The sequence below is a fragment of the Pituophis catenifer genome, unplaced genomic scaffold (genome assembly GCF_029215685.1).
Source record: "Pituophis catenifer annectens isolate HBS135680 unplaced genomic scaffold, rPitCat1.0.hap2 SCAF_1, whole genome shotgun sequence".
Taxonomy (NCBI): domain Eukaryota; kingdom Metazoa; phylum Chordata; class Lepidosauria; order Squamata; family Colubridae; genus Pituophis; species Pituophis catenifer.
The window spans coordinates 285,343,068-285,370,002 of NW_027256881.1; the positions used below are offsets into that span (position 1 = coordinate 285,343,068).

A 26,935-nucleotide genomic window follows, 5' to 3' on the forward strand; every position below is an offset into this window, starting at 1 on the left:
ATTAGATAAAATGAAGGCAAGCTAGAACTTTATATAGATGAGTGGCTGACTACTGATCAAGTAAAGAGAGTCAACTTGCAAGGTTTCAGCTATGCTACAATGCACATTTTTTTCATTTAGGGACAATCCAGTTAAGATAAGCAAAACTTTCTAACAAAGACCAGAATTTGTATTCTACTTTGTGAAAACTGAACAGCATCCCCTGCTTTATTTTGCTCTTTTACAGATGGGATGTTAAGGAAGGTGATGAAATGCCCTTTTTAAAAGATGAACTTGATAATCAGGTGAGTTAATGAAATATTTGCCCAGACAATATATATATAATACCTGAACTGGATTCATAATTGAATTAGGACATGGCTTGTTTTGAGTCATATTGTAATGAATAAACTGGAGTAGCTGGATTCATACAAAACATAATTAAACCAACAGGTTATGAACCCAAGATACTGAATCTTAGTGTAGTTTGACTCCATCAAAGAAAACTTATTTTAAAGGTTATCTAGGCAAAATTCAGGATAAAGACAGTTGCTGGGGCTATGATGTTTTTGTCAATAAAATTAGCAATCATAAGAATACTTGGTCCTGATCTTAGTCACTAAGGTACAATGCATTACATTTCAATTTAAATTATAAAAATATGTCCAAACATACATGGAGATATATTAGCAAATGCATAATTTGTGAAAATATCGGCATTCATCCTTTTCTCTCTTTTTTGTTTGAACAGCCCATAATAGCTTGTTCACATATAATGCTAACCCATAAATATTGGTTTCGTGTCTGGGTTCATATATCTCATTGACATAATCACATTGTTTCTTTATCCCAATGTTTTTGTGGAAATATATTGCATAGGTGGTACAATACAACATGGGGTTTTTAGCATAAAGTTGGCATATAAACGGAATGAATAAATAATGAAATGAATGAGAGAAAACAGAACACTGGGAAATGTCAGGACTAGTATGGAAATAGATCAATCAAAGACTTGTCTGGTAAAACTTGTTCCTCTTCTATAACATCTTTTAGACAGTCTCTTTAGCGGCAGACCACTCGTAAAATTAACTTCTGGGTCCATTGTTCAAAAATATCTTCCAGGTGTTCATCTCCTTTAAATGTCTAAGTTTTTTTTTAGCTCCCTCCAGTATCCAATCATCAAAGTCCCATCCTATCATGATTTTAAAAATAAAACCTTCATTAAGGATTGAATGAAACTCACCTAGTGTTTTCCGATTTGTTGATCCAAAAGTTTCTAATAGATGAAAAGAGTTAACAAGTTACCCAGTATCTATTCCCTTGTCTCTCAAAGCTTTAAACCTGCTGGAGACTGCTGTCTTGTGGTCTCCTCACAAGAAGCTCCTGTTTGGAGTCTTGTGGGTGATCTCAAGTCCTCCCCTTGTCCAGAGAGAAGCTCTTCTACTCACCAGCTCTTCATTCTGCCACAGTCATCGGGTTCACCTTTAGTGGAGCCATCTACATTTCTCCATTTCTTTCTTGGAAGCAATGTCTATGCTGGTTGTGATGAAGAAGGAAGTAATTTCTTTGTATATATTTTTTTCTTTTTCTTTACTATATTCTTTTCTATTTTCCTTTTCTTTTTGCACTTCATACTTTTTCTTTTTATTCTTTTTTTAGTTTGTATTTGTTTTTTCATAAGTGAAATTTTTAATAAAATTACAATTTAAAAAAGGAATTACAGGATGGCTATTTCTGCTGCTGCTATAAAATTAGTTAGCCGGTCTCTCTTGATTTTATGATTTTATGGTTGATTTTAAATTTTGATATGGATTTTAAATTGATAAATTTTAAACTATGGGCCAAATTTAATTATTTTAAATCTATTTTTAATCGCACTTTATGTATAAATGTTTTATTTTGGCTGTTCACCGCCCTGAGTCCGAAAGGAGAAGGGTGGTATAGAAATTTGAATAATAAATAAATAATAAATAAATAAATTACATCCACCTTTTTTAAGCTACAAGGCAGATAATAAAATATTAGTAAAAATATATAAAGCACATATTACACATTATTAAAAATGGATAAAGTCATAAATATTATATCAATCTAAAAAGCCCCAGTAAAAGTGAAAAGTCCCTAGGGAATTTCACAGTTTGAAAGCAATACAGTAGAAGATTTCACTCTCTAAATCTGAAAAACAGGTCTCAAAAACCAAGACATCTTTAAGATTCCTGCTAACCTTAACATCTGGACTTCAATGTGTCAAGGCAATCGTTTAGGCAGTTAGGTTTTAAACTGTTGATTGTTTTAAGAATAATAACAACTTCTAAAATAGGGCCTGGAAATCAGGGTAGATAAGTGTGTGTAACATGGTTCTGAATTCATATATTAGTTAGCAGTTAGTTGTCTTTTGCAAAAAATTAAAATTTCTGGACTCCCCTCAAGGATAGCTCCATATAGTGTACAATACAGCAATTAAGACATTAAAGCATGGGACATTATTGCCAACTTTACCACTGAGGAGGTGATGACAAATTAGGGAAATTTGCTGCCACAGCTACCTGCTCTAGTGGATCAGAAAAAGTGGCAGGTACCTGATGTAAAACAAATAATATTATCATTCTTTCTAAATAACTTGACCACATCTGTTGTAACTGGTGAAGTCATGGGACACCAGTGTCTACTCTGCCATAGTGCTATGGAATAGTGCCAGTAATTGCAGCTGATGTGAAGATAGGATTAAACCATATTAGTTAATTCTGCATATGCATTTTGAGGTAAGTTGCTATGAATGTATGATCACTGCTCTTTTCCATATGTACTGTTCACCATCCAGTTATATGCTTAACATGGGCAGCTATATTTATTTTTATTTCTAAATAAATTTTAAAAATAAAATTCCCAAATAAATTATTACACTGTGTTGGAGAATAAGGCGATTCAATATGATAATGATCATCACTTGCACTTTGATATAAGGAAATTTGGGTGCTCTACTTGAGTTTTTCACATCAGTAATAATGGCGAACTTCACTTCTGGTAGATCATTACAGCTGACACCAATAGTTTTGAGTGGATTACTTTAAACGAATAATACAATAAGACTTAATTCAAATTATTTATTTTTTCTCCTGTGATTTTAGCAATCAATTAACATGGAAGAACAAAAGAATCTAACTCTGGTTGGTGAAGTAGAGAAAGAGCACCATTGTCTACCCAGTCTAGAGAATTGTATAAAGCTAAAAGAATCGAATGTTCCTATGCCACAGACCAAAAGAAGCGAAATGGACCCAACTTCAAGGGAAGCCCAAAGCCCAAATGAAAAAACCGGAAGGGGCCTTACCCAGGATGTCAGTAGAGATGAGACTGAGGTAAATCTCAAACTCAATAAGGCAATATCCGGCCCTGATCTGTCTCCTAAGACTAACTATAAGAATAGCTGTCAGGAAATTTCCAGAGTAAAGGCTTCTAGGAACGCAATTCAAGAAATCCATGAAAGTTTCTTAGATAAAAACACATGTTCTGAAAGGCACCCTGAGCAGAATTCTGCTGACAATTTTAACAAGCTGCCAGATGTGATGGGAACAGTCACCAGAGGCCAGGAATTGTCAATAATGAGTCAAACAGGAGAAATCCATATTGGAAGCCTGAAGAAGCAGGTGGCTCTTGGGACAGAAAAGAATAACACAGCCTGCCTTGCAAATGGGGAGGAAAACAAGGCTTCCATTGGAGAAATTCAAGGGAAAAGGAATGAATGTGCACCAGAAGGAACAAAAATGTGCAACTTGAAGCAAGAAAACCCTGAGTCATGCAATAAGGAAGCACATAATTAATCTAAGGATGAATTGAGCGCCTAGCAGGCTGAAGTTTAGCATATGGCATTTTGTTCATTTATATAGATTTTATAGTGTATACTATCTTAAGGCTCAGGGAAGGCAACCTATTGACACCTAAAAGATATGGGTTGCAGTCCCCCACAATGTTCTTTCTAAAGCCCTATTGATATGAACCATCAAAATGCAAGATCTGAGTAAATATGCCTATTGTAAGAGCACTGAGATTTGAGGGATGAGGAAGTATGCTATTACTTAGTTTAAACTGAGGTGATATGGTTTACAGATTCAGAATATTCAAGGATATGTCAAGTTTGATGAAGACCATGCCTACAAGAAGGCAGCAACAATGATGAAGACTTAGAGATCAAAGCTTAGGGGGAACATCTGAAAAAGATGTATATGCTTATCCTAGAGAACATATCATCAAGAGGTGATAGGATAATTACTTCAAGTTATGGAAGCCTGGGAGATAGCTGATAGAAGAATCATTATTCTGCAGAGCAAGATGCAAATCAGTAGGGCAAATATTAGGAAGATCTTCCTGATGGAAGTGGAAATGAAAACTAAGAGATTTTTCAGCAGAGGATGGCTGCCTTTCCGTCAGAGTTCTTGTTACAATACTTTTTGCTTTGGTGAAGTTTGCACTTAGTTAATTTTTGAGTTTTCTTTCAAACCTGGGATTGTTTAAATAAATGATTTTTTAAAAAGCTTTAAGCTTTATATTTGGCCTGTTCTGCTTATTTGCAGAGGGAAAATATTCCATGAAAAAGAATCAGATGGGAGAATCAAAAGAAAAATGCTTTCCCTTAATTTTTTTAAAACCTAGATTATATTAGTATTTCTTTGACTGCTTAGAAATTACTTAGTATTTTATTATTAATATTTTATGACTAGATAGAATGTCTAGCTTATTTTTAATTTTACATGTTTCCACATAAGATGGCCATTTCTCTTCAAACTGATACCGATCAGTAGAGTTCTTGCATAAGATTTCATATGCAGAACTATTAATAGTAGTTTGTTTTTAAAGTAGAAAAATGTAATGCTTTCATTCTTGAGCCTAATTCATTAGTTTAATTTTTTTGCAGAAAATTATGAAGTCTAGTGAGTTGCCTAGCTGGCATGTTGCATCCCTGGTCTCATAAAGTTACAGCCCCAACTTCATTTCCTAGCAGACTAAATGCACATTTGCTTAACTTTCAGTTCTTCCATCCACAAGAGGTCATAGGTAGGCCTTACCAAATATTGTTTAATATCTCATGAGTCTCCATATAGCATTCTCACTTATACTTATTTATTTATTTAAATGTTTAAACTGCCCAGTAGACAAAAGAACACAAAGAGTTTCTTTTAAAAGAAAAATATATACAATAAAGTCAATAATTTTTTTAAAAAAAATTAGAGGAAAAGCGTATATGTTTTGGAGTCAAACATTTTTGTGTAGCCTTAGAAAAATCTCAAATTCAACAAAAATTCATATATTTGTAAAAACAAGGAATCGAGACAAGCTTAAATTGACAGATTAATAAGAAGTAACCAAGAAAAAATGAAACTGATTGATTTACTTATATCTAGTTAAGTTTTCTCTATTGATTTTGTATCAGTAAGTACCATAACAGTGATAACGTCAACATAATGATGTGATGTGATTATATACTGTATCTGTGTCATGAGATCTGATACATATTCAAAAGTTGAAGCATATGGGAGATGATATCGTGATATATGTGTAATCATTTGCTCCCACCCATGGGGACAAAAATGTCTCTCCTACATTATAGCCCAAACAATCTTTCCCCATGTTGTGTGGAAGAGAAAGCTTCTTAGAAGAGTGGCATACAAAAAAGAGACTGTCTCATATTCCAGAGAATAATGGCAATGGCATGGCAGGCAAACAGAGGAAATAGAGTATTCTCCTTCACATAGCCCAGTGGTAGGCAAACTTGGCTCTTTCACACCCTGTGGACTTCAACTCCCAGAATTCCTAAAACAGCCAAGCTGTCTTAGGAATTCTGGGAGTTGAGGTCCACAGGGTGTGAAAGAGCCAAGTTTGCCTACCACTGACATAGCCCATAAACTATGACACAGTAGTGACTTATAGTTTTAACTGTTGATTTGTTCAGCATTTTAACATGATTTAGGGACCAGTGAAGAGAAAGTCATTCATAATTAAGTCATTAAATTTAATTTTACAATTGCATGTAGACTTATATACCACTTCACAGTGCTTTACAGCACTCTCTAAGTGGTTTACAGAGTCAGCATAATGCCCCCAACAATCTGGGTCCTCATTTTACCAACCTCGGAAGGACGGAAGGCTGAGTCAACCTTGAACTGATCAGGATCGAACTCCTGGCAGTGGAATGCAGAGTTAGCCTGCAATACTGCATTCCAACCACTGCACCACCACAGCTCTTTTCCTAAGCCACGATGGTCAACTTAAAACCAAAAGCTCTTCTTTGTGGCCCCCACAAACCAAAATGGTTTCCACCACTGTAGGGCACGAATTACAAAGGCAATCTGTGTTTGAATCCTAAAGTAGGTTTAATGAAATGAAGGGGTGATGGGAATCAGACATAGAATATTGTCAGGCAAGCAACCAGAACCATTCATGGTTAGGCCCAAGTAGATATTTTGTTGTTGATCTTCTTTATTACAAGAATCTGACCAGACTGCCTGCCTTTCATTGGTAAATGGCAGAGATAGAACTATGGGTTTGATCTCAGATGCTTCTTCCCTGAACAGACTAAGCTGAAGACTCTTTACTACCTCTGATGGGGCCCCCTCTCCTTCAGCCAGTGGTTCCACCACAGGTACCTTGGCTTGCTGAATTTGCATCACTATGTGACTCATTAAGGCCTTAATTCTTCCCAAACAATGATTTAATAAGTATGGCCTCTGGAACCCAAAAGCTAACATTCTTGACCTAATCAAAATGCAGTGTTTCACAATATCACGCTAACACTTTAAAAACTTACCAAGAAGTCAAAGAACACAATTTTATACATGATAACCGGACATTACATTTCACAATGTAAATTTTACTGAAGCCAAAGCCTGCAGAAAAATATCTTCTTTCTTCGTATCTAGATGATTGCTTGGGAAGATTACTATATTATTACCCATCATTCTTAATTATTCTGTAAATTGTAGCTTCATGATCTGTGGAGAACTCTCAGAGAAAAGGTGAGTCTAAGGAATCTGCTTCTCCTGAGGCACTGGGTGAATTCCTTGCTCAGGAACACACAATGTCACTATCTCCAGTTTTTCTCCCAGGAATGTTGTTATCCTCATTGTTCTCCTCATCTTCTGCTTCAGATTGACAAAAAAAAAAAAAAAAAATGCTTTTATCCAAAATGGAAACCTAGAATCTTTTTCAAGAACTCCAAAGGACTGCTGAGAATTTATAAAGGGAAAAAAACCCACAGAGGTTTTGTCATTCGTTTTTCTCAAAATGATTAATTTCAAGAACCAGGCAACACAGCTGGGGAAATATCCAAATACCCTGGAACTGACTTCAGCCTTCTCTCCTGGTGTAAGCAAGAATGAGAAGCCAAAGCCTTGCACAGAGTAGATCTGAGGATAAATGTACAAGATTTAGCTTTAGAATAAGAGAGAATATAAAAGGTTAGCGTGATTGAGCAACACAAATTATTTGTATCAATAAATACAAGAATTTGTTGTTTTGCCTCTCCCCAACGAGCTTTCCTTTTAGTTTTGGAGAATGTGAGTAACAACATAATCCCTTGCAGAATTTAGCTGGAGAAACAAGTGTGATTTGATTTGACCAACGAATGTTTGAAAATGACTGAATAATTCAAAGAAAAAAGCTCTGAAACAAGAAACACAGCTCCAACTGTGCTTCTCCAAATGTTCTGCTGATTTTTCATCATAGTTAGTTGGAAATTTATATATATATATATACACACACACACAAAACAAAGACATGATTGTTAAATTTTGTATTGATTTCTATTAACGAATGCTGATTTTGACCCATCTGGCATTTCATCTAGCTTTGCTTTGTGATTACTGAGCATTAAACATCTGTCAGCAAGATGCAAGCTCTTGCATTTGAAACATAAATACTTCTAAGTGCTAATTCAGCAATTCTGAAAAGGCACTGTGCAATATCCTGAAGAGAAATCCATTTTCCTACCCTCTCTCTCCCTTTCTGGCATTCCGCCAAACAGCCAAACAGCTCTTGCATGCACATAAACATCAAAACAGAGTGAGTTGATGTTCCCTCCTTATTTAAAAAAAAAAAACACCTTAGAAGCTGCTGGTAACTTTATAGCTTGAAATAAATAATTATTCTCGGGATTACAATTTCCAAGTTAACTTGAAATACATTTGCACAGTTGTGGCATAATGTTCTAAATAAATATGTACTGTAACTCTCTGGTTCTAGCTGTGCAAATGTAGGAACAGAGAACAAGAGAAAACTGGTCATTATTTATAACAGGCATGTCCAACCCACGGACCACATGCTATATGCGGCCCTGGACAGCTAATAATGCAACCCCACAAGATCCTAAACTTTTAACATTATTACGTGATTTATATACATTGACTATATATTTTATATGCAGCCCAAGACAATTTCTCTTCACTCAATGCAGTTCACGCAAGCCAAAAGGTTGGATACCCATGATTTATAACTAAAGTTCTTCCAACAATCGGGGTCTTTTTCCACCTTGATTCTGAGCTTGAATAGAAACAAATCCTGTACGATTATGGAAACCGAGTCACAAAATGATGCTTTTGGCCTGTCTTACATGAACATTCTCCTATGATCCATAATGCAAATCAAGATCTATTAGTGAAAGCTCAGAAGCCAAGAAGCAGCTTATAGGGGGAAAGAAAGTCAAGAAATTGAGGGGAATGAGAGCAAAGAACAATATAGGCTCAACACTGGTTCACAGACAATTACATTCATAGAACAACTGGCAACACAATCACTTGGAGGGTCTGAGTCTTAAAGGCTGTTTTGGACTTAAGGGCTCTATTCTCTGTATCTAGGAGATAGAATACAGGGTGATCTACTTGCAGAACAGATGTCAAATAGATTTATATTGATCTTGCATCCTGTTTAATGGTACAAAGCTCATGAGATGACTCTTCTCAAGAGATATTTTTAAGGTCTATTCTTCCCTCAAACATGATACATGTTCCTTCCTCTTAAGAACAAGATCCATCTGTGATAGGGAAGAAGGGGAAGTCAGTAAAATGGAATAGATGATTATTCAAGGAATATATGTTTCAGGTTAGTGGTTTCCCTTTCTTTAGTATTGTTGCATGCATGGGTATCATTTAGTTCATCATTTAATCAATGCCAAGATGATATTCACATAACTAACAATTGTATTAATGGTTCATATAACTAAATAGGAAATGTGGTGGGCTTGATCTTGATTGGAATCCTAGTTTACATAAGATTTCATATTTAAATAATCTATTTAATCACCCCTTTACTTTTCAATGCTATTTAGTTGGGAATAAGAAATTTTATTCCAATAAATATAATTAAAAACTCATATTTTTGATAAGGACTGTTGCAGGGGTCAACCTTCCCTGTCCTGTTCTCTAGACTCCTAATCTTCATTGGACTTTTATGACTGCAATTTACTTTTCAAACGCTACTTATGCCAATGCTAATTGTGTAAGCACCTTCTCATCTACTTCAAAGGAGACTACTATATGTATATCTGAAATTGCCAACACTTCAAAGTTGTGTAGGTCAGGAAATAGATTCCATAGGGAGACAAGAGCTATACTTTATCAAGATACTATACTGAGACTATATTAACAGAATATTGCTAGTCTGTATTTTTTATTCCTGCTCTCTGTACACCTCACTGAATCAGGGAGGAGTCAGTCTAGGTCTCTTCCTAATACTATCTTCTTTCTCAGAGGTCAAAACATGGCTTCTGTCCTTCTTCTCCCGCCCCCCCCAACTCTCACAGAAATAAAGCCAAAAATAATCTGTGAGGGACATAGGAAAGTGGCTTTCAGTTTATTTGATTAAGCACATTCTATTTTGATCTGGAAAAAAACAAACCTTGTGATTTATTTATTTATTTATTTATTTATTTATTTATTTATTTATTTATTTATTTATCGTATTTATATGCCGCCCTTCTCCCGTAGGACTCGGTGCGGCTCACAAGATAAAACAACACAACAATAAAATGATATTAAAATAATCCAATTTAAAATCCCCAAGCAATTAAAACTCCCGGCAGATCAGGGAATTTGCTGAAAAAGCCATGTCTTCAGATCGCCGCGGAAAGTGTGGAGGTCGGGGGCCATCCGGAGCCCAGTGGGTAACTCATTCCAGAGGGTCGGTGCGACCACAGAGAAGTTTGGGTCAAGCAGGCATAAAAGATAAAGGTAAAGGTTCCCCTCGCACATATGTGCTAGTTGTTCCTAACTCTAGGGGGCGGTGCTCATCTCTGTTTCAAAGCTGAAGAGCCAGCACTGTCCGAAGACATCTCCGTGGTCATGTGGCTGGCATGACTCAATGCCAAAAGTGCACAGAACGCTGTTACCTTCCCACCAAAGGTGGTCCCTATTTTTCTACTTACATTTTTTACGTGCTTTTAAACTGCTAGGTTGGCAGAAGCTGGGACAAGTAACGGGAGCTCACCCTGTTATGCGGCATTAGGGATTTGAACCACTGACCTTTTGATCAGCAAGCTCAGTGTCTTAGCCGCTGTGTTCCCTCAAGCAGGCATATTTACCTCAAAATCAAGTGAAAGTTTGAAGAAGCAATAAAGTTTTTATAAAGGCTTTGGGTGAATGAAAAAGAAGTCAAAAGACAAGAATCATCTTTGTCCTCTCATTCCAGTCCTTAGAAACAGAGCCTTTGGAACCAAATTGAAAGATTTGGAAATGGGAATTGTCTCCCTTTCTCTGAAATACCAGCATCTAGTTGGGAAATTCTGGGAAGTGAAGTCCATACATTTACAGGCTGAGTTGAGAAGCACTGATGGGCTCTTTAAACAAATTCTCCTTGTGATGCTCCAGTTTATTGAATGTTTTGCAGTACAAGCATGGGCCTGCAAGATTCAGTTTTGTTGACTGGGGACCTGTCAAGGGACATACTCCTGCAGTGAAATGCTCTGCCAAATCTGAGAAAAAGTATCTTTTGTTATTTTACTTTCTGGTAGTTGTATGAACAACTCTTATAGACAGACTGCTTCAGTGACTCCATCCAGCCCAGGGCTGGGCTTCAAAAATTTTAGCAAGGGGTTCTCTGCCTAGTTGCTGGGTGGGTGTGGCCATGGTGGGCGTGGCCTAGTCGGCCTCCTGCCTCCTCCTTTCTTCAAGCCTCCGGGAGAGCGAAAACGGCCTCCCCAGGCTCCGGAGGCTCTCTGAATCCATTTCTGGCCTTCCTGAACTTCCCGAACTTCCCGAACTTCCGGTAGGCCCATTTTTCGTTTACCTGCATCCAAAACAGGCCACGTGGGGACTCCTGGGAGGGGCGGAGTGGGGTGGGTGGGGCCAGCCAGGAGTGGAATTTGGGGGTCCTTTGAACAGAATTTTAGCTAGAGGTTCTCCCGAACTCCTGCGAACCCCCAGCAGCCCACCCCTGATCCACGCACATCATTCTCTGTTGTCCCCTTCTTTTTTTGCCCTCAATTGTTCAATTATACAGTAGGTTACCCTAATTACTTTTATTTTATTTACCAGTTTTTAGATATAGGAAAAGAAAGATTGCCACAGTAGTTGGCTTATTTATTTATTGTTTATTTATTGGTTTGATTTATATGCCGCCCTTTTCCAGAGACTCAGGGCGGCTTACAATGCATTAAGCAATAGCCTTCATACTTTTGTATATACCTGCTTAGTAGGGCTTCCCCCCCCCAAAGCGGTGTTCTTTTTTATACAAAGTCAGCTTATTGCCCCCACAAACCGGATCCTCATTTTACCTACCTCGAAAGGATGGAAGGCTGAGTCAACCTTGAGCCTGGTGAGATTTGAACTTGCAGTAATTGCAGGCAGCTGGTGTTACTTAACAGTGCTTTAGTCTGCTGCGCCACCAAGGCTCTTACATAACTCTTGGACAACCAGGGATAGTATAAAGGTCTCCAAGACCTCGGAGGTCCCTTCCAGCCCTATGATTCTGTGTCTATTGTTTCAGAGTGTAGATTAACAATAATAATTTTCACCAGCTTGTAATTTATGTCACTTGGAACCAATCCAGCAAGGTTTGATCTCCTCTCATTTAGAATAATCTCCAGACTTGGCTGCTGCAATTTCTGTTACATAGGATTGCCTTTAAAGGTAGTTCAGAATGTTCAGCAAGAATAGAATGTCACTGCCTACATCTTGATGGAAGCCAGACAGCCGGTTCTTGTATCACGGACGGTATGCAACCTTTAAAAACCTTTCACTTAAAATTTTGGAACTTTGAAGAACTTTGTGCTCCCATTCCAGCCTGCCTAACTTTTAAATCAGCAACACAGACTCATCTCACTTTGTCTGTTACCAAAGCAATGGCATTGGTAACAAATACAAGTGAAGAGGTCCTTTGCTTTGAAGGTCCCATTTGTTTTCCTTTTCGTTCTCCTGAATTATGGTTTAGCTATTCCAGTGACATTTTGTGCTGGAAAATGGTTAGCGATATTTCTGGCTTGTACTAATTGGGACGCGGTAGCTCAGTGACTAAGATGCTGAGCTTGTCGATCGAAAGGTCGGCAGTTCAGCGGTTCGAATCCCTAGTCCCACGTAACAGGGTGAGTTCCCGTTACTTGTCCCAGCTTCTGCCAACCTAGCAGTTCGAAAGCACATAAAAAATGCAAGTAGAAAAATAGGGACCACCTTTGGTGGGAAGGTAACAGCGTTCTGTGCGCCTTTGGCATTTAGTCATGCCGGCCACATGACTACAGAGACATCTTCAGACAGCGCTGGCCCTTTGGCTTTGAAACTGAGATGAACACCGCCCCCTAGAATCAGGAACAACTAGCACATATGCATGAGGGCAGGGGTGGGTTCCACTTACCTTTACTACCGGTTCGCAATGGGAGCGCACGCGCGCACTTCTGTGCATGTGCAGATCATCAGTGATGATGTCGGGGCAGGTGGGCGGAGCCTCCCGCCGCCATTACTACCGGTTCACAAGAACCGGACTGAACCGGGAGCAAGTCACCACTGTATGAGGGGAACCTTTATCTTTACCTCACTAATTTCGGCCGTTTCCTTATTATTTTGCTTGTTTTTTTTAATTTGATTTATATGCCGCCCTTCTCCGGGCACTCAGGGCGGCTTACAATGTGTTAAGCAATAGCCTTCATACTTTTGTATATTTATACAAAGTCAGTTTATTGCCCCCACAAACTGGGTCCTCAATTTACCTACCTTAGAAAGGATGGAAGGCTGAGTCAACCTTGAGCCTGGTGAGATTCGAACTTACAGTAATTGCAGACAGCTGGTGTTAATCACAATGCTATCAGTCTGCTGAGCCACCCAGCCCTTGACTATCTAAGATGCCAATTCATAAGAGAGAATAAATGCCCATCGTCAGGTCATGGTTATGAGTCTGGGGTGAGATTATAACAACAATAATAGAGTTTCTCTATCGTGGCACCTGCCCCCTGGAATAACATCCTCCAGAGAACCGTATGGCTCCCATTCTGACAATATTCTTAAGTCCTGGCTATTCTCCCTAGCCTTGGGGTAGGATGAGTGATAAACCCTGCCAATTGCTTCTTCGGGATGCTATGGATGTTTTTTCCCCCTCTGGAAGTCTATGATTCCTTTCACTATTTTATTTTTTTTTAAGTGTAAGCCATCCAGAATCATTAGGAGTTGGACAGTCTCTAAATTTAATTATTTAAATAATTAAGTAATTTAATAGAGAAGGTATCACTAGGCCCTGAACCTATTTGATCACTGAGCCTTCTACTAGACAGCTAATAGGCAGCTGACCCTGGAGCCTATAGTGCATTAGCCTTCTGGTTAATATAGCTTTGAAATGTTTCTCTTCTTATAATGGTACTTTTAAAAGTCATTAAATGATAGGCCTGGAAAACTAAATTTTCTTTGAAAGCACACAAAGCAAAAGCTAGCCAAGTGCCCTTCAGTTTTAAATAATTTTTATTTACTTCAAGAGATACAAGTAGTAAAATAAAGGGGGGGAAATATAAATAGGAAGAAAGAAATGAATGTCTGTTAGACATGAAGGGGGAAAAGTTCAGTCTATAATATAGCATCAAACTTTGGCTATGTGGAATAATATTGCCTGCTCTTTTCTTGATGTTGATAGAGAACCAATTCGTAAGACAGAGCAAACATATCATCATGTCACATTTATGAGTCCAGGGTGACCTTATCTACTGTAGCAAAATGAGTTTCCTTGTAATGTCTCAGACTTGGTAAATTCAAAATTATCAGGATACAATTCATCATCACATTGACACCTTATCCCCTTATGCCTTTCCCCAGTACCATGTTAAGAAATTTTACAGCTCTTGCAGTCCAGTCCAGTTTTTCAAGACTGTAACTCCACAGTCGTGTTTGTGGTTATACTAACTGGGCAGTTATGAAGTTGCAGAATTCTCTTAGGGAGGAATAGCACAGGGTAAACGTGTAAGAGAGGTAAAGGTAAATATTAGAAAAGAAAATCCTTCTTGTTTGAAAAGAACATAAGACTGCATGGATCATGTTAGTCAGAAGGGAACTTCACCAAGGTCACTAGTAATTTTTGGAGACCAAAAATCTCCATTCTAGTGATTAGCACACCCAGACTTTCAAAGTCAGAATCAGGGCAATGAAACCTGGTTCTGGACAACTGTTTCATTCTGTCAGCATTTGGCAAGTAACTGGTTTTGTTTTGGGTGGATGGGTGGTAAGAGGAATATAAAAAGTTGCAGACCCTCTTCTAGTAAGGGCCATTTACATCATATTTATCATAACACTGGGGAAAGCTGACTTAGAAATTCCAGTGTTGTGATAAATATGCTGTAAATGGCCCCTACTAGAAGAAGGTCTGAAACTGGTCCTCTACCAGTGGTGGGTTGCCCCCAGTTCGCACCGGTTCTATAGAACGGATAGTAAAACTGGCGGGAGGCTCCGCCCACCAACCCCGACATCATCAAAATGCTTCTGTGCATGCGCAGAAGAGCACGCACGAGCAAAGCGAGTGTGCACGCGCGGCCCTGTTGCGAACCAGTAGTAAAGGTAAGTAGAACCCATCCCTGTCCTCTACCCATATGGTAATCCATTGCACTAGCTGAACATGATGGGAGTTGAAGTCCAAGCCATCTGAAGGCCAGCAAGATAGCGAATAGCAGTGATAATAATAGTTCTGGATTCTGGATGGGGAAAAACCCCATCTATTCTTTTCATTTATCATTCATCAGTCTTTTATAGACAGATCATTCTGATGGACTCTTTTGATTTCTAGAACAAAGAATTGATAAAGCAAGTCTTTTTACAAAAGGCCAAGAACACAATCTCCCTCTTTGCCACTGTAGGCAATGTCCATCTGCCAAGTTGGACATACATGTCCTGAAATTGTTTGTTCAATTTTAGCAGCATTCCCTAGCACACATCTCTGGGGGCAGGATGGAGGGGGGGCAGCAGGGGCTTCCAAGAAAGAGAGGAAACCCTGTCACAGTGGTGGGTTGCCCCGGTTCTGTCTGGTTCTTGTGAACTGATAGTAAAGGTAAGTAGAACCCACCCCTGCCCTGACAGATGTACGGTATGTCAGAATGATCTTGAAAGATGAAGGAGGGGAGGAAGGGATGCTACCCAAGATAAGATAAGAGGCGGCAAATCCCACAGCTGTATAACAGGCAGAGAAAGAAAGTCATAAAGGAACTTCCTTTACTTACAAAACTGTAAGGGCAGTTACAAATTACCAACAGAGATGGGAGGAGATTTCTACTATCAGTTTTGTAAGATTCCATTAATGTATCCTTACAATAAAATAGAATTAGCTCATTGTCTAGTCTGCCTGGGAAGGCTGACACACTTTTATGCTATCCCAAACTTGGATTTCCCACCTCATATCCATATTGCAGGCATATTACCTGCTGTATGCACTTTATTTTAATTCATAATTAAATTTTAGTTAAAAAGTAGGGACAATGGATAAACTGTCATTTCTGAAATGAATCAATGTTTCTACTGAGTGTGTTTCTGCTTGAGTTTTATAAATAGTGGACAAGTTCAGGATAATTAGGAAGAAATAACTATCAGCTTAGTAATAAAATGACTAAGGTAAGTCTGGGAGGCAGAGAGTTATACTGGAGCTTTGAAGAACTGTGACAGTACAGTGGGAGTGGACAGCAGTGGGCAGAGCAAATTTAGGAGTATAGTTCATTAAGGTTTTCCCATAATACTTAATTCTCTTTAACCTCCCTGGTCTTATGCTTGTGATTTATAATTAAACTTCCTAATTTAATGAGGGAAGCAATACTATTCGTTTACGTGAATAGATGTTCCTTGCCTGGCATCTCATCAAAGCAAATTGATGGTTGGGTACATGCCCAGGGGACAGACAGCTTAGTACAGTTCTTGTCCATATCATATGATTGATAGATAAATCAGATATGTTTTATATTTACTTTATGGGTGGCTTTGATATTGATGCAAAGACATGTGCATTCCAAACAAGCAGTGTCAGCATTTCTGGGAAACACTAAAGTTGCCAAGTTTGAAAAACACACTGATCTAGACTTTTTCAAGAATTGCAAACAAATGTATTATGAGGGTCACATAGGTTTTGGCACAGTCTTGGGCAGTTTAAAAAAGTTCAAATGATCAATTCCCCTAAAGCAGGGGTCAGCAACCTGTGGTTCTGGAGCCGCATGTGGCTCTTTGGGCCCTCTGCTGTGGCTCCGTCAGGTGATCCCACCATTGGCTGGCCCCGCCCCTTGCCCTCCCCTTCCGGTCACTCCTCGGCTTGCCTGAGAAGGTAAGGGCGACAGCGGGGAATGGAGAAGCGGTCATGGCAGAGAAGAGAGATACAGAGAGAGGGAGAGAGGGGAAAGAGAGATATGGCAAAAAGATTGTGTGATTCCTGGTGTTTTTTAACAACTGGTTCTCTGCCCTAATGACCGGCTGGGTAGGCATGGCTGGGGGGGGGCATGTGACTGTGGAAGTGAGTGACATCGAGTTGGCCATGCCCACCCAAGTTTTGTGGCTCCCAGTGTTTTCTTTTCTGTGGGAAACGGGTCCAAATGGCTCTTTGAATATTTAAGGTTGCAGACCCCTGCCCTAAAGGAAGATCCTGGCTTCAATGATGTGTGTGACATGACTTTGCCCCCTTTGCACCATTGTCTGAATTGCCCTGTCCTCCCCCCTCCCCCCAAAAGCCAGAACTATCTGCAAGGAGAGGGAAGTGAAGAGGATGGTTAAGGGAGGTGCTTACCCTATGAGCTGTATATTATATTATTTATTAGAAACAATAAGTTATTTATTAAAGTTCAGTTAAAAACTGATGAAGCAAGTCTGGTTACAGAAGACCATATCCCTCCTTAACGCTAGCCTTCTGCATTTGACTGCACCTTCCTGATATCAGTCAGTCCACTTTCTACAGGGAAGTCCACCAGGGAATATCCTGAAATTCTCTATTCAACTTGGGCAACATTCCCCAGAACATATTTCTGTGCCTGGAAGAGGCACAAGCAGTGACAATTTATTGCAATCCTAAACATAATTCCCATCCTTTGCTCTTCCAACAATACATTAAAGTATATTAATTATGTTGTATAGAAGGCTTGAACCAGCCAAATTGCTTCATTAGATTAGGCTGTTGGAGAATATCCCAAGAGCCTTGGAATATAGCAAGTCATCTTCCTTCAAGTTTGATTTTACTCTAAATGGAGAGAATTTTTAATTGTTTCTCATGGCTTTTCTAGAAGCCTATAAAATGGTTCTAGGCAGTGGTGAAATTTAATTTTTTTTACTACTGGTTCTGTGGGTGTGGCTTGGAGGGCATGGTGTGGCTTGGTGGGCGTGGCTTGGTGGGCATGGCAGGGGAAGGATACTGCAAAATCTCCATTCCCATCCCACTCCAGGGGAAGGATACTGCAAAATCCCCATTCCCTCCCCACTCCTGGGGGAAGGATATTGCAAAATCTCCATTCCCACCCCACTCTGGGACCAGCCAGAGGTGGTATTTGCCGGTTCTCTGAATTATTCAAAATTTCCGTTACTGGTTCTTCGAACTACTCAAAATGTCTGCCACCGATTCTCTGAACTACTCAAAATTTCTGCTACGGTTCTTCAGAACCTGTCAGAACCTGCTGGATTTCACTCCTGGTTCTAGGTAATATCTCAGTTTCAGAAAGGGAAAAAAGGAAGTCTGGTGTAAAAAATGTATTGGGCATGAATCTGGTCTTGCTCTCAAAGAAGTGCTGTGGGTTTCAGTCTAGAGATGTTATCCATTAATTCCACATTATTGGTTAAAAATGTCTTCTTCTTTGCTTCTATCCTGCCAGGATCCTGGCAGTATTCTTCATTTGTTGAAATGACTGTAGACATGCCCTTCGACTTTCTAAAGGCTCCATTAAGTTCCAAGTGAAACATATTTTTGGAAAAGAAAATTATATTCAGCCTTTTGTCCCCAGAGATTCAATGGTAGAATATAAAAATAAGATCACCAGCAGGTGAGATTTAAAGACACAGGGTGCAATATAAGATATTGCCTACAAGACTCCCGATGGTTGCTATGTATTTGTTCTCCTTTGATTTCTGCATCACTACATTACAAAATTGTATCGTTTTACTGCAGTTAAGTTGTTATAACCTTTCTTGAATACTGTAGTTGGGACACAGGTACCGATGATTATGTGTCAAGATCTTGACCTCTATTCCGTCCTACTGTTCATAAACTATAGCTTCCTGTGGAGAAGCAAGTACTATAAAATCAATTTTAAGTTACAAGGTTAAATTGAACTGAAGAGCCTGCATTAACCTGATGTGATGCTTTTATCTTTAGAAAAATACGATGCTGGCTAGTTTGTTTTCCAGTGTTTAATTGAGATTGTTGACGGGCAGCGAATGAACCTTTCCAGAAATATGGGAAATGTTTTTATAGAATAAATGTTGTTTGACAAATGAAGTGTTATGGCTTTTTTAAAAGGAAAAAAAGTGCAGAAATTTGAGTTTAGCAAAGTTTACCACGTTCAATTAATGGATAAATATAAAGTTCCATGAAATTAACAGGAAGCTTAACTTGTTGATGTTTACAGAGTGACGTTCTTTTTTTTTATTATTTGATTTATATGCTGCCCTTCTCCGGAGATTCAGGGTGGCTTTCAATGAGTTAAGCAATAGCCTTCATACTTTTGTATATTTTATACAAAGTCAGTTTATTGCCCCCACAATCTGAGTCCTCATTTTACCTACCTTAGAAAGGATGGAAGGGAGTCAACCTTGAGCCTGGTGAGATTTGAACTTGTAGTAATTGCAGGCAGCTGATGTTAATAACAGTGCTTTAGTCTGCTGCGCTACCAGGGCTCTCTTTGTCTCCTTCATGTTCCCAGATACAGAAATACTGCAGTGGCCCTGCAGTTCATCATCCAGAAATCCTTTCTTTGTCCTTGAAAACAAATGTGTGGCCCCAGTTGGGGGTTTTCTCTGAAGTATCGGAGGCAATTCAGGTGATCATGTGGTTGTGTTGGCCTCAGAAGTTCAAAACACACCGTTCTTTTTAGCAGTCGATAGAAGCAGTTGGGTCAAGAAAAAGACTGCCCTATTTTCTTAACATCTTTTGATGAATCCAGATACAATATGACAAGTGACTGCTGCAACTGCTCTCTATTAAGTTCCTTATTTATTTTATTTATTATTCATATTTCTATGCTGCCCACTCTCCGAGGACTCTGGGCGGCTTACACCAAAGACAGTATACTAAATAGCATATTACCCCCAACAATCTGGGTCCTCATTTTACCCACCTCGGAAGGATGGAAGGCTGAGTCAACCTTGAGCTGGTGAGATTTGATCCGCTGATCTGCTGAACTAGCAGTCAGCTGAAGTAGCTGCAGTACTGCACTCTAACCACTGCGCCACCTCGGCTCCCTTATAATTGCTGAGCTATAGGCTTATTCGTTTTTCAGTGACACCACGTGTTCCAAAGTCTGCTTGGGAAAGCACAGACCCTTCCAGATGGGTTCCAAAAGGGAAGAGCAGATCTGTTTGTGGATATCTATGGATATTTTCAATCATCCAGGCCATGGTTGTTCCAAAGCAGTGGTGAAATGTAAAATTTGTTACTACCAGTTCTGTAGATGTGGCTTGATGGGGGGTAATGTGACTGAGTGGGCATGGCCAACTTTTGTTTTTTTTTACTTTTAAAACCATTTTTTCTACAACCTCTTCGGCCGAAGAGGTTGTAGAAAAAATGCTTTTAAAAGCCTTTGACGATCCCAGCTGAGCCGTGCGATCATCAGAGGCTTTTTTTTTTTACTTTTAAAAGCATTTTTTCGGCCGAAGAGGTTGTAGAAAAAATGCTTTTAAAAATAAAAAAAAAAGCCTCTGATGATCGCTCGGCTCAGCTGGGCATGGTGGGGGGGGCAGGGATTTTTGCTACTGGTTCTCGCTATCAGTACTGGTCATCTCTACCGGATTGGGTGATCTGGTCCGAACCGGGAGCATTTCACTCCTGTTCTAAAGGTGCTTTTTCTAAGAGGCAGCTGGACTTTCTTAGGGGGTTCCCCTTTTTTTTCAAAGAAAAAAACCCCCAGTTGCCTTTTAGAAAAAGCATGGTCTGACTGTGGACTCCTACTCATTTAACATCTCAGGGGAAGGAATTTATAGCTTGTTTTCTTGTCCTGCTTCTTGTGGGTGAGCAGATTATATTTGGAATAGAGGGTTTTTGTAAGAATTCCATGTACAAGTAGTCCTCAGCTTACAACAGTTCATTGGTATTGAAAAAAAGTGACTCATGATCACGTTTCACACTTACGACCCTTGCAGTATCCCCATAGTCACATGATCAAAATTTGGATACTTGGCAACTGACTCATATTTATCACGGCCCGGGATCATGTGTTCACCTTTTTATGACCTTCTTACAAGCAACAAGCAAAGTCAATGGGGAAGCCAGATTCACTTAATAACCATGTTACTAACTTAACAACTGCAGCGATTCACTTAACAACTGGGGCACAAAGGTTGTAAAATTGGGCAAAATACCTGTATTTACTGGCCACCCATTGGTCAAGGATTGGCTGGTAACTAAGTAAAATTCAAGTCATGAAGAACCGTGTTCTCCAGCAGCCTTCCAAACAGCATCGCAGTAGGGTGCTCTCAAAGAAAGCAGAATCCGATAAGTTTACGCAGACAACCAAGAGCCTTGGTAGTACAAGGGTTTAAGGCACCCTGTTATTAAGCTGCTTAAGACCAGCTGCCTGCAATTACTGCAGGGTTCGAATCTCGCCAAGGCTCAAGGTTGACTCAGCCTTCCATCCTTTCTAAGGTAGGTGAAATGAGGACCCAGTTTGTGGGGGCAATAAGCTGACTTTGTATAAATATACAAAAGGATGAAGGCTATTGCTGAGCACATTGTAAGCCGCCCTGAGTCTTCGGAGAAGGGCGGCATATAAATCAAATTAAAACAAAAAAACAAACAAAAAACAACCGCAGGTGCTACTCTATGCTTTCCCAAGTCCTGGACCCTATGTAAATTTTATAGCCATATAGCTGTGGCATCATTTTTGTAGCCAACCAATGTACACCCAGCCTGAAAGTGAGATACGCAGCCATAGGAACTCATTCAGTAACTCTCAGCCAGTGGTGAAATCCAAATTCCTTTACTGTCGGTTCTATGGGCGTGGCTTGGTGGGTGTGGTGTGGTGTGGCTTGGTGGGCGTGGCAGGGGAAGGATATTGCAAAATCCCCATTCCCTTCCCACTCCTGGGGGAAGGATATTGCAAAATTCCCATTCCCTCCCCATATTACATAAGCACAGAAAGCTATGCAATTAATCGGTTTCCCCCTATTTGCTGTCCTTCTTATATGTTGGACTACAGTTTCTGTATGTTCTACTTATCCTCTGACCCAGGATTGGAATTGTAGTCCAATTCCTTTGGGAAGGGTGTTATAAATCATGCAGTGCAATGCTACTTGCTCTTTATAACTGAGCAGTTGGCCAGCGTGCCTTGAGGAAAGGAGTTAAAGTTGCCAAAAGAACAAATGAGTGCAAATGCACAAGCCACATCGCGTACCTCTTTCCATGTTCCAACCAGCCATTCCTTATGATTGCTACCAGGTTCCCTTAAGAGAAACTCGATTCACTTCAAGCCTGATAGGAACCATCAACACTAGAATAGTTAGTGTCAAAATAACTGTTAATCCTCTACATTCCTTTACCCTGATTTTGACCTTTTCATTTTGGTAAAAAAAATAAAATAAAATATTAACCGGTGGAACAGCTTGCCTTTTGTGGGTGCTTCATCACTGGAGGTTTTAAAGAAGAAACTGGACAATCACTTGTCTGAAATGGTATAGGATCTCTTGCTTGAGCATGGGGCTGGATTAGAAGACCTCCAAGGTCCCTCCCAGCTCTATTTTAATTCTGATTCAAGTTAACCACAACTCCTGCTTGCTTCATGTTCATTTAGTTTTTCTAATGACAGTATGAAAGAGATTTCTTCCGCCAGCTAGAATAGCAAAGATGTTCCCTGGTAGTTCACCGAAATGTTGGAATTGCAAGAATAACTATAGAACATATTATCACCTCTGGTGGACTTGTCCGGTGGCAAAACAATCTTGGGCCAAAGTTAAAAAACTTTTAGAGGAGATAATACAGAAACCAGTAAAGGGAGAGCCAGAGCAATTTCTACTAGGGATTCCAATAGAAAATTATACAAAAGAAATACAATATTTAACACTACATATATTAACAGCAGCTCGCATAATATATGCGCAAAACTGGAAGAAGGAATGTCCACCAATAGAAGAGGATTTAATTAAAAAAATCCTCGAATGCGCAGAGATGGACAAGCTTACGAAGGAATTTAAGGAAAGAGAGGACACAGATTACTATAGAATATGGTACAGATGGTATGATTGGTGGGAGAAAATGAAAAATGAAAAAAAGGAATAAAGGAAAAAAGGGGGAACTGAAATAATACTTTATTGTTTATTTTTGTGATAATATTGCTTGAATGTGCTGAAGATCAAAGAAAAGAGAAGTCGACATAAAGGCAATTAGATTATTTAAGTAGATTAAGATAAAGTTAGAATATATGTAAATAATAAGAAAGGATCACCTTAAATGAGCTGAACGGAAAAATGATATATACAGTATATATGTGTTGTTTGTTTTGTGTTTGTTTTAATGTGTTTAAAATAAAAAACTTTTTTAAAAAAGAGATTTCTTGTTGCCTTTTGGCAGGTTGATGATGATGATGATGATGATGATGATGATGATGATGATGATGACTTTACTTTCTAATTCAGCTAAATAAGGTGATCTGCCATCCGAACGTTAACCAACCCATTCCTGCTTATTTTCCAGGCTAAGACAAGATGAAGGAAGGGTTACTACATGCTTTAGTTATTCAGCAGAGTCTTTCTCCATCTTCTTTTTCCAAATATTCCAGCAGATCAAAATCTAATACAAGAATAAAAAGCTGAGCTGAATCTCAAAGACAACCATGCACTAGAACAAAGACTGAAAGAACGCAGTTATAAAATACAGGTTACCTTCTTTGAAATCTCCAAAGAGAGAAGAGGGATTTTATTGCCTTACATGAGAAATATTGCTCCATCTAATGTGTAATAAAAGAAGTATCATCCCCAGTAATAAACAATTGTACATCAGTCATGAGAAATGCAGTTTCTAGAAATCTACCTCTCCCTAGCCTGCACACTCCCACCCTCTACTCATGAACTGTGATTAGGTCTATCTGAGTTGGCCTCTTTTAGAACAAAAGTGACTCCAGAAATTAACAGATGAGAGGGAAATCCAATTCTGATGCACCAGCTAAAAAGAAGATACGATGCTAGGCTTAATTTCATTATTTCACCAAGGGATAGTTCAAAAAGCATGCAGATCAATACTGTTTCAATTACAGTTACACAGTTGGAGCACATTGGCAAAATCTTGCTTTGAAACTCTTGGCTGCTGTGCTTTACGTTCAATTTATCTAAATGTGAACTACTGTAGAATTAGATATTTCATTACATCAGTAAAAGATAGCTCTTTTAGGGCACTTTTACAGCATGATACCTTAGTAGAGTTATGTTGTAAAATTGCAATTTCGTTGCACCAATTTCACTGCAACTGTGATATTAAATCATTTTTTTTCCACATCAATTCCTCCTTGGATAAACTGACACTAATTGGTTTGCTAGCCTGAAGAAACCCATAAAACCTTTAATTAAGGAACACTTCAGTATTTAAATGCCAAAATGCAAACCTTAAGTAAAAGACAGGGAAGACTATTGAAAGCTGACAAAGCAGCACAATGCTCGGGTAAGGCATAGCTACTCTATTTGTTCAGGAAAGTAGGCAGCAACTCAGAGTGGAAGTGGTTTTATCCAAATCTAAAAGGCATGTAGTACTCAGGGCTGATTCCATTTTTTGCAATTTAATATAATCTGTAGAATATAAAAATGCAAATATGCAGTAAGTATTGTATATTTCTTTCTGCATTCTCCCCCTTGCCCATCCCAAAAAATAGATGCAGGCAACAGGAAAGGATGAAATCTGGAATTTTCACCACAGTTGATAGAGACTACCTGTATTCTGCATTTGGAGTCCTGAGTAAACCCAGGACATCAGAGCCTCACCATCATCTTAAAGGAATGTTAGTGCTGCTTTATGGTTACTTCATAAAGCCAACCCTGTGTCGAAATCATAAGAAAAATAAGAATTAAAAATATTTTTAAATACTTTGAGGGATGAAAGATTAGGAGCAATGGTGGTCCAACAGTTGCCATAAGTAAGAATTCATTATAATGGTTCCATGCTGGCTGGGAAATTCTGAGAGTTGAAACCCACACATCTTAAAGTTGCCAAGGTTGAGAAACACTGATTTAGAACATCTAAAGTCAGCTTGATACCTGAGAATTCCTTTTAAAAAACCAATTTGGAAGATAGTCCCCTAGCCTTTTCACCTTACATAACAGATGATTGTGTGAAAATTAACTCAACAGTTATCAGTAATATCTGAAGAGCGAAGTTGTCCTTTGAAGTGGGATCCTTTTGTAGACAAAATATCATTTGGAACTTGGACAAAATATTTTCAGGAATGCCTGGCTGTAAGGGTAGGAGTAAATGCAAAATTACCAAACCAAAGGAAAACATTCATTTTGGAGAAAAAAAATATTTTGGAAAAGGACAGACAAAATGTTTGATTAAACAATGTAATTAGCATTTCATGGCCTTTGTTTTTTCTTTAAACAATCATTATACTATCGCTACTACATGTCACCTGGTTACAAATTGGGTTTTTTTTTTCCTAAATCATCATGCTTGGAATTGATACAATTTCCCAGGCAAAATCAAAATCACAACTGATGACTTCTTTCGGTGCCAGTCTTTGTAACCCAGATGATGCCTCCCTTTAAAAATCAGCTTTCCAATTAACAGTTTTGGTCAGATTTATATTCCCAATTTAGCAACTGACACTGACTAGATAAGTTTATAGGCTGAATTATAAATGGCAGTTTCTAGCTGGAGACTGCTTTCATATGTCACTGTCACCATGTAGGAACCGCTTGATTGATTTTTCTTCACGCCATCACAATTTCTCCTCCTTGAATGTTTCCAGCAGTAGAACTCCTAGCATCCTACACCACTGATTTTCCCTTCTAGGGATGCTGAGAAGGTCCATCTGGAAAGCTACAGGTTATTCCTGTAGGTCTGAAACATCTGGAACACTATAGGTTACACTTACAGTTATTTGTTGGTTAGACAACAATAGCCCATAATTAGATCAATAACTTGGTGTGCATATTGCACCTGCCACCTTAATTTTCCCTACAACCCTGTGTAGTAGGTTGGGTTGAGAGTAACAGAAAACCATCTACTGAGCTTCTGTGGTTGAAAATGGACCAGACCCTGGTTTTCTCTGGTGCCTATGGCACTGTGGCACTAAGTGCTGCACAATGGTACATTAAGCACTATGCCGCACAGTGAACCAGTTCTGAACAATTCAAAGAGATTAATGTATCCCTGAAGATGAAAAGGTACTATTTCTATTTTGAGCTATTTTATTTTTGATCCAAAGCTGAGCTATTTCAAAAGCAACTCACCAAAATCCCGATCTTTTTTGTTCTTTGCTCTCCCTAGTCAGTTGTTTCTCTTGATTGATTGAGCAAGGGCCAGAACATATGTCTCACAGGATATCAAAATACATCACTTATAAGCCTTTGTATTACAGAATCTTTACATCAGACCTGCAGGTTTTTGATGGATTCTGAAACTAAGACTTCTAGGCAATGTGGCCATCCCTATTACAAGCGCATTTCAGTTTCTACAATCACCTTCTGAAGTTCTGGGGAGGTAATTTCACAAATTTGCATTCAGGCTCAATCAAACTAAATAGCAACTAAAAACTACACATAGCTAACTATATAATTGGGAATCTCGCATCACACAATTTTCCGCATCACACAATCTTATTCCTCACTTGTGCACAACATCATCTAATTATCTCTGTTGAAAGCTGCTCTTCTGTTGCTGGAAATCTCACGATTTCCCACACTGGGTACCTGAGAAAATACAATTTTTCTCCTGGAATTGCCTTATGAATAGGGTACACAGTCAGGTAAAAGTTCTTTACACATAAGGCACACTAGCATTTACTGGACATTACTTTTGATATTATTAGCAACGAGCAGCACGACTCCCTTGAATATACTTCTGCACAATTTTTGGCTTTTTTAATTTAAAAAAGCAGTATTATAATTTTACTAGAAACATAGATTCCAGTATTTATCCACAGAGTATACGTACATTAGTGCAGGATAAATGCCATGTTGTGTTTCACTGATGTGCCATATTCATTTGAAGCTAGGAAAAGGGGTGGGTGAGTAGGTGGAGAAAAGCATTGCTTACAAATTCAAATTCAATTTTCCAAACTACATCTAGTCCTTATTTGTTTACTGATAGTCTGGAATTATGATGCATCATCACCATTGTGATATGGATATTTGGCTACCTG

General features: G+C 38.8%; 2 protein-coding genes across 2 annotated transcripts in view; one reads left to right on the top strand and one right to left on the bottom strand.

Moving 5' to 3' along the window:
• Positions 1-4,753, top strand: part of CCDC9B (coiled-coil domain containing 9B) — a 56,294-nt gene extending 51,541 nt beyond the window's left edge. Inside the window, exons 11-12 of the mRNA XM_070940132.1 lie at positions 227-284; positions 3,108-4,753. Of these exons, the coding sequence (XP_070796233.1) occupies positions 227-284; positions 3,108-3,797 (748 nt within the window). The 3' untranslated portion in view covers positions 3,798-4,753. The remainder of the gene's footprint in view (positions 1-226; positions 285-3,107) is intronic.
• INAFM2 (InaF motif containing 2) overlaps positions 1-26,935 on the bottom strand; it is a 52,974-nt gene that overhangs the window by 18,607 nt on the left and 7,432 nt on the right. The gene's annotated exons all lie outside the window — the stretch shown is intronic.